This window comes from Poeciliopsis prolifica, unplaced genomic scaffold (genome assembly GCF_027474105.1).
Source record: "Poeciliopsis prolifica strain line A6 unplaced genomic scaffold, Auburn_PproV2 SCAFFOLD009, whole genome shotgun sequence".
Taxonomy (NCBI): Eukaryota; Metazoa; Chordata; class Actinopteri; order Cyprinodontiformes; family Poeciliidae; genus Poeciliopsis; species Poeciliopsis prolifica.
Genome location: NW_026562384.1, coordinates 9,876,604 through 9,883,586, shown reverse-complemented (window position 1 = coordinate 9,883,586; position 6,983 = coordinate 9,876,604). Strand labels below are relative to the sequence as shown.

The following is a 6,983-nucleotide window of genomic DNA, read 5'->3' as shown; positions in this document are numbered from 1 at the left end:
CGGAGCTCTGAAAAAAAAAAAAAAAAAAAAAAATCAATGATCTGACCCCATCTTACAAAGAACGTGAAAACAGGTTTTCTCCCTCCCAGTTGCTCAGATTTTGTTTGAGGATTTGCATTTCTGCTTGAGGAACAAACGGCATTCCCAGCTAGAAGTGAGAGTTGTCATGTGGCAGACTGTCTCGGTGAAAACCAATGATGATAGACAGAAATGGTGCTGCAACGTAATAGTTCCAAAATTAACATATAAAACGTTTCATGGAAAATAGCCTATGCCGAAAGTACTCAGTCTCGCTCTGTGTGTAATTTCCTGCACTGTTTGCTCTGCTATGCCATTAAGATTTGAGATCTTGTTTGCTGTGCCATGCAAGTGTGTAATTTTAAACTGTCTTTTCTGCAAGTCTTGTTGCTCAGTTTGTCTCCATCTCACAGCAAAATGTTAGCACTTGTCAGATTAGCTTGTAATTGTCTCACAATGAAGTACGTGCAGTGACATTAATGCAGGTTCTGTCCATCAATGATAGTTGTTTTTAACTGTATTGTATCTCCTGTCTACATCTTGTACTAAGTGAAATGTAAAGACACTTTGACTACATAGGGACAGATTTAATCTGAAAACAAGTCACAACACAGCAGAAATTAACTAATTTTATTGTCAAAATGTGCACGTTACACACACACACAACCTGCTACAGCAATGCTACACACTTTCCTTGGTCACTGCAGCATAAAGGAACACAGCCAAAATGTTTAATTTCAAAACAATGTTGATACTTAAAATACTGATACTAATTAGAATTAGGTACTTCTTCATATTGACTACCTTTGTAAAACATTCATAAAAATAAAAATTCATAAAAACACAGTTATTCCAATCTATGAAGTCAGCTGAATGCATCATAATTAAATGACGTGAAAGATACAAATCACATTCTGTGTTGCTGATGCTCTGATTCATTCTGGTCAGTGTTATTTTGGGATTGGTCTTCACTTCTTCTTGTTCACAATGTTGTTGCAAATCCAGTTCATGCCGTCCTGTTGGTAAAATGAAGACAGTAATTGTGCGTGCAAATTATTTTTATGCAAGTGTTTAAACAGAGTTGTCCTGATTTTTTATTCCCAAAAGTAGTCATACCAGTTAAATTTTAATACATTTTGCAGCATCGCAACCGCAAATTTTGATAGATCTTGCCTGGATATTATATAACTGCCCAGTAGAAAGTAGCTCAAAATTGTGATGTAGAAGAAAAAAAAATTTTCAAAACAAAATTGTTTTATAAAGAGAAATCTGAAAACTGTGGTATACATTTGATTTCATTCTTGTTTAATCAATACTTGGCAGAACCATTTGTTGCTGCGATGAGCTAAGCATCTTTTTGAAAAGTGTTAACCAGCTTTGCACATAGAAAGATATGTATTTTTTTGCTCATTATGCTTTGCAAATTAAGATTTGCTGTCAGATGTGACAGAAAGTCGCTGTCATGTCTAATCCATCCATCCATTTTCTGAGCACCCTTCTCCCTAACGGGGTCGGGAGGTGCTGGTGCCTATCTCCAGCTGCTTTCCGGGCGAGAGGCGGGGTACACCCTGGACAGGTCTCATGTCTAATCAGAAATCATAATTATCACTGAGGTTTAAAGTTTGATGTAATGAGTATACGTTAATCCCAAGTTTAAAATTACTGTTGCTAAAAGGGAAAGCTTCGTTTCATTTTCCAGTATCAGGATTTCTTCTAGAGTTGCCATGTAATCCTCTGCTGAAGTATCCCCGCATTATGATGCACCCTCCTCCATGCTCCACGTCAAAAAAGTTCTGCTTCGGTCTCACCTGAGCACAACACTTTATTTTCTATATATGACTTACAGTCAACTGAGTGTTCTCTAAATGCTTCTCTGTGGGATTAGGTGATTTTTCATGTGTTTGTGCTTTTGCAGATATTCTTCACTTTTTCATATGATAGGTTGAAAGGAACTCAGCAGTATGTTCAATGCAACTGATACTGATTTGTAACCTAACCCTGATTTGAATTTGTGAGCAATCATGAAAACTATGAACTATTTTAATTCCACTTCACAAATATTCACTTCTTTACGTTTTGGACTTTATGTCCCATAAAATTCTGATGATATAAGAGACGTTTGTGGTTGTAATGTGACCAAAATAGCTAAATGAGCAACTAAATGTTGATCCTTACCTGCACTCCCTCCCCAGAAACAGCCGAGCATGCCTGAATTTGCCACTCGCGGTCCCGGTACGTGTGCAGGTTGAGCCCCTCAGCAATCTCACTAGCCGGTGACGCTGTGGCCAGATCTTGCTTATTGGCGAAGATGAGCACTGGAACGCCCTTTAAATTTTCTTCATCGATCAGCTCAGACAGCTCCTGCACATACAGCTTTTGTGAGTCATTTCGACCATCAAAATAAAGTGTTTGATGTAGAATACTTCAAAGTGTATCACCAATACCAAAGTGGTAAATTAAACACAGATAACTATCTTCAGGTCTTTGGTTAGGGATGAGAGTTATGTTAGCTTTCATACTGATAAATAATTAGAAAAATACATTAAAAAATACCCGAACAAATATACAGTTTTCAATTATGGATAAGTCAGGATTTGTATTAAAAGACAGCAAACAAAACAGGGTATACATGAAAATGACAAGTTAATTTTACATAATCACACATGACATAGTTTTGTGGCCAGATAATTACTGAAATATTGCTTTTTGAAATTGTTCTGTCATTGTAAGTTTTAAGAGTTCAAAACAACCCAACAGTCAGTGTAATTACGATAGCAGCATCTTCTACCTGTCGCCATTCAATGCAGTAACATGATCTGACAATGAACAGTTTTGTTGCAGTTTTCTAACAGTAAGCCTTTGATTTTTTGTTTTTATTCCTTATCATCCTCATCAATAAATTAAGAAGACATCATACATTAAACAAGACAATACATATATTATTGTTGTGTTCATATTCTTTCCTGTATTTCAAGTTTCTCAAGATTTCAATTAAAAAGTGGGCAACCCACTAAGCAAAAAAGATTATTATCTTTGTGGAAACTGCTTGAAAGGAATTTTAAATACACATAAACAATCAAACATGATATCTTAAAACATTGTGATGCTTCTTTTTTTGTGGGGCGGGAATCAAACTGAATTTCCAAGCTTACCAATCCCGTCTCCTCAAACCTCTTCTTGTCTGCGCTGTCAATAACATAAATCTGAAAAAAGAAAACATAAAAAGTTGTCTTTTCTTTTAATAGTATCACCATTAATTTTATTGTCAAAAATATGCAGTCTCGAAGAAGCTAGAATGTGCCATATGCAGCCTTCATTGTTGAAATATTTCAGTCTCCAACTGCTGGTGGATTTCACTTCCATGCTAAATATCTACAAAACTGCTAGTTTTACCATAAATCGTAATATTGCACAGGAATAAAGCAATCTGATCTTTTTCATTTGGACATTATGATCCTTTGTAAGTAATTATTTGTAAGTAATTATGTACAAACCGTTTGGTGTTGGAAACATAAGAATGGGTTGAGTTAAATCAACGTTGCTCACCAAGAGGTCTGTGTTTTCCAGATACTTCTTCCAAAATGGTCTGATCTTCCTCTGTCCTCCAATGTCCCAAACATTGAGTTTCATGCCATGAGAGGCCACGCTCTTTATGTTGAAGCCCTGGAAGAAACCACAGAGAGCAATGTGTCACAGCATATAATTCAAAATATGTGCAAAGCGGAGTGGAAGCCTCCTAAAACACATCTCCAATAAAGTTTGCTTTGTCGTTCTTAGCTATGTGTCAGAGAGAGAGTGAGGTGTGCTTTAGAAACACACAGCCAGCGTGTTAATCCGCAGCTGATTTTCATAACATCTCGCCCGTGTTTCACTTGGCAAAGTTTTATAACAACGTTATCCCGAGGGGCAGCCGAGGACCAAATCTGAGGATAAGACCAGAAGGATCAAGCCAAGAGTATGGGCTGATGTGTCAAGTCTGATTTACTTCTACGGACACTGTCGCCGTGTCTTACTGGTTGACATCCTCCCCGCCTGAAGAGCTGTCACACTGGTCCAGGACCTGGCAGGACATCAAATATTTTCTTGGAAGAGTCAGATAAGGGCATCAGATAATGACATTAGAGATTAGATAATTGCATCAGAGCGAGACGATAGGGGGAAAAAAATAAATAAATAGAACTCGGCTTCAGTCTGTATATCTTGCAAGAAAGCGTGCTGGGGAAATACAAATCAGAGCATGGTTTATGTTCTTTTGAAAGGTTATTTAAAAGATGGGAAGATGACATCCATGTCATACTTTTACTACATACACCCAAAAAGTCTGATTATGTTTTTAGAAAGCAGGCCATGCAGTCTGCATGTTACTGGCTCTTAAGCACTTCCTCCTACCTGTGTTGGTGTGATGGTGTTCACGTCTTCCGAGGCCAGGCTTTTCAACAGTGTTGTCTTGCCTGCGTTGTCCAAACCCAGCAGCACTATCCTGACCTCCTGATCTGTGGATCCTTTCAGTTTCTCTATGACAGAGAGTAAGCCCTGCAAGGTGATGAGTGTCAGGGGCAGGAGGTCAGACAGAGAAAAAATATGGCAAGGAAGTGAACTGTGTTTACACCTGTAACACAACAATGCATTTTTTTATTCTTGTAATGGGAGTCAAGGAGCAGAAACTGCTTGAACAGCTAATGAGAAAACAAACATGACTTCTATCAGTAAACTGATAAACCCTCTCTGACCTCTGTCTGATTTGTGGTTAAAGCTTTCTTTCCAACTCATGCTCACAGATTTGATGCGACTGACGCTCCCCCAGCCCCCATTCTGAGAAAAATTAATCTGAGGCTACATTTAGAAAAGCTCTGGCATCAGATGCTCCATTCATATAATAGAACCTTGTTCAATGTGATCAGTCTGAAAGGTTGCGCAACAGTTTTTGTGGCGTAGCAGGTCCGCCACGTTGCTGAGTATTTGCACCGAGAGTTCAACATTTGATTGTTAGTGATGTGTCTAATGACGCTCGTGCGATTTACTCCACATCAAAGAGACAAATGTAACGGTATAATTAGAGCTGAACTCACAACCTGAGGAATTTGGATAATCCGTTCTGACTGAGAATAACAAAGAGTGAGAAAAAAATGTCATATCCTGAATGATTCATCTTCTTCGAGTTATAACCAACCTAAAGAAACACATAGATGTAAGCTAACATTTGACTTTCTATGTCCTGCTCTGGCAGATCAGCTCACCTACCTTCTGAGCTTCTCCCATGTTGGTGTGTGTCCTGTGGCCTGGCTAACAGGCTGCAGCTACATTCTCCAGAGACACTCACACAGGTGTGTAAGCAATCCAGATCACGCAGAGTATCTATCCAGATAATTAACCTGCAAATACTGCTTTTTTTACGCTCTCCCCTTCTCTGAAAACTTGTCTAGGTTAAGTGTTATGTGTGTAAGTGATAATGTCTACCTGGGCGTCAACATCTCCTTAGTGCCACTGTGAGCAGGAAGAGGGGGAGGGTGGATGGGGACTAGGATTAGGAGGCCAGAATTAGCCCTCGCCGTCCAAGCAAAGGCCGCTCCATCCTCCTCCCTTCCCCCCACACCTTGGTCCATCCCTCCCTCTCCACTTTGCAGTGGCTTTACCTGGATTATCCGTTTGCCACCTGCTGCAGGAGGCAGCTAAATAAACAGTTCTTCCCAACCCATTCACATACACAGATTGGAAAAAGAAAATGATCACCCATATGACTGCTGTTAATGCAAGACACTCTGTGGTCTCAGTGTGGAAAAGGTTAACATGTAAACATTCAAGGTTAAATCAGTGTTGAACCAGGAGACTGTTTCTGCTTTCATTAGTCTGATTCCTCATATGGTTGCCTTTTAGAGGGTGACTGGATGGATTTATTGTTCAATATATCCATTACAGGCTAGCCACTGTTAAGCTGCTCTGTGTAGAGTGTGCTTCTGTGAATAGAGCATCCAGGAGGATTAGTGGGAATCTCTATCCTGTATTTGGATTAAAACATTTCTAGACTTGTTTTCCTCAGCCAAACAGGGCAATGTGGAAGGAGCATTACATCATGAAAAATATTCATACAGTGGGGAAAATAAGTGTTTAACACAGCACTTTTTAGGAGTTTCAAATGGGCCCACAGAAGTATGATAAAAAAAAACAACAAAAAAACATGTAACCTGCAGAGATCAAAATATCTATTGGAACAGTGGAATGATGCTAGGAATATTAGTTGAACACAATTATTATCCATCATTTTTACTTTTTTAGCAATGATGGTATCAAGTTGTAAACTGTACTGAAAAAACAGACTCGTTGGGATGTATTGGTCAGGAGTTATTTTGTCCATTTCATCCACACAAGCTGGATTCAAATCTTAAACATTTTGCGGACAAATTGCCAATTCGCTGATTTTTGACTTCATCCACAAATTTTCAAGCAGAGTCAAGTTGGTTGATTGACTCAATCTAGCAGCTTTATTTTCTTTCTTTGATGCTGACTGGCTGTTTCCTTTGCAGAGTATGTGGGATTATTGTCTTCATCACTTTGTACAAGGCAACGAATCTTTGTCATGAACATTTGATTACTTTTCTCCAGTTGTCCTCCCTTCAGTTAGAGGTCTGACAGTACCAGTTACTGAAAAATAACCCCAGGACATGATGCTTTCACCTACAAACGTCACTGATGGGATGACATTTTTGACGTGTTATTTTTTTCTGTACTTTACTGGTTTGTCCAAATCTTCTGCTAATAACCTTAAACAAGATTCAACATACATTTTTCTCCGAAGAGCAATGTTGGAAGATCATCTGATTGGGGCCAGGTTGTGGTGAAAAGATATTCCCACTTCTAGATTATGACCACAGCAGTACCGACTGAAACAATCAGACGTTCAGAAGTATGTCTAACAAAAGACATCAGAATGTTTTGCAACTATGACTCTGTGAAGCTATTGAAAGCCT

General features: G+C 38.8%; 1 protein-coding gene across 1 annotated transcript; it reads right to left on the bottom strand.

The window, feature by feature from the left end:
* Nucleotides 1-633: 633 nt before the first annotated feature.
* On the bottom strand, nt 634-5,511 carry arl3l1 (ADP ribosylation factor like GTPase 3, like 1). The gene is made up of 6 exons (XM_055034757.1): nt 5,260-5,511; nt 4,408-4,551; nt 3,565-3,681; nt 3,171-3,221; nt 2,194-2,379; nt 634-1,034 (listed from the first exon to the last, which is right to left on the bottom strand). Exons 1-6 carry the CDS (start codon nt 5,275-5,277, stop codon nt 987-989), a joined length of 564 nt encoding a protein of 187 aa, XP_054890732.1. The 5' UTR covers nt 5,278-5,511; the 3' UTR covers nt 634-986.
* Nucleotides 5,512-6,983: the final 1,472 nt, after the last annotated feature.

Coding starts and splice junctions, on each gene's coding strand:
- arl3l1 (XM_055034757.1), bottom strand. Junction 3,682..4,407: donor ACACCATCACACCAACACAG/GTAGGAGGAAGT, acceptor GGTTTCTTCCAG/GGCTTCAACATAAAGAGCGT. Junction 1,035..2,193: donor TTTCTGGGGAGGGAGTGCAG/GTAAGGATCAAC, acceptor TTTTACCAACAG/GACGGCATGAACTGGATTTG.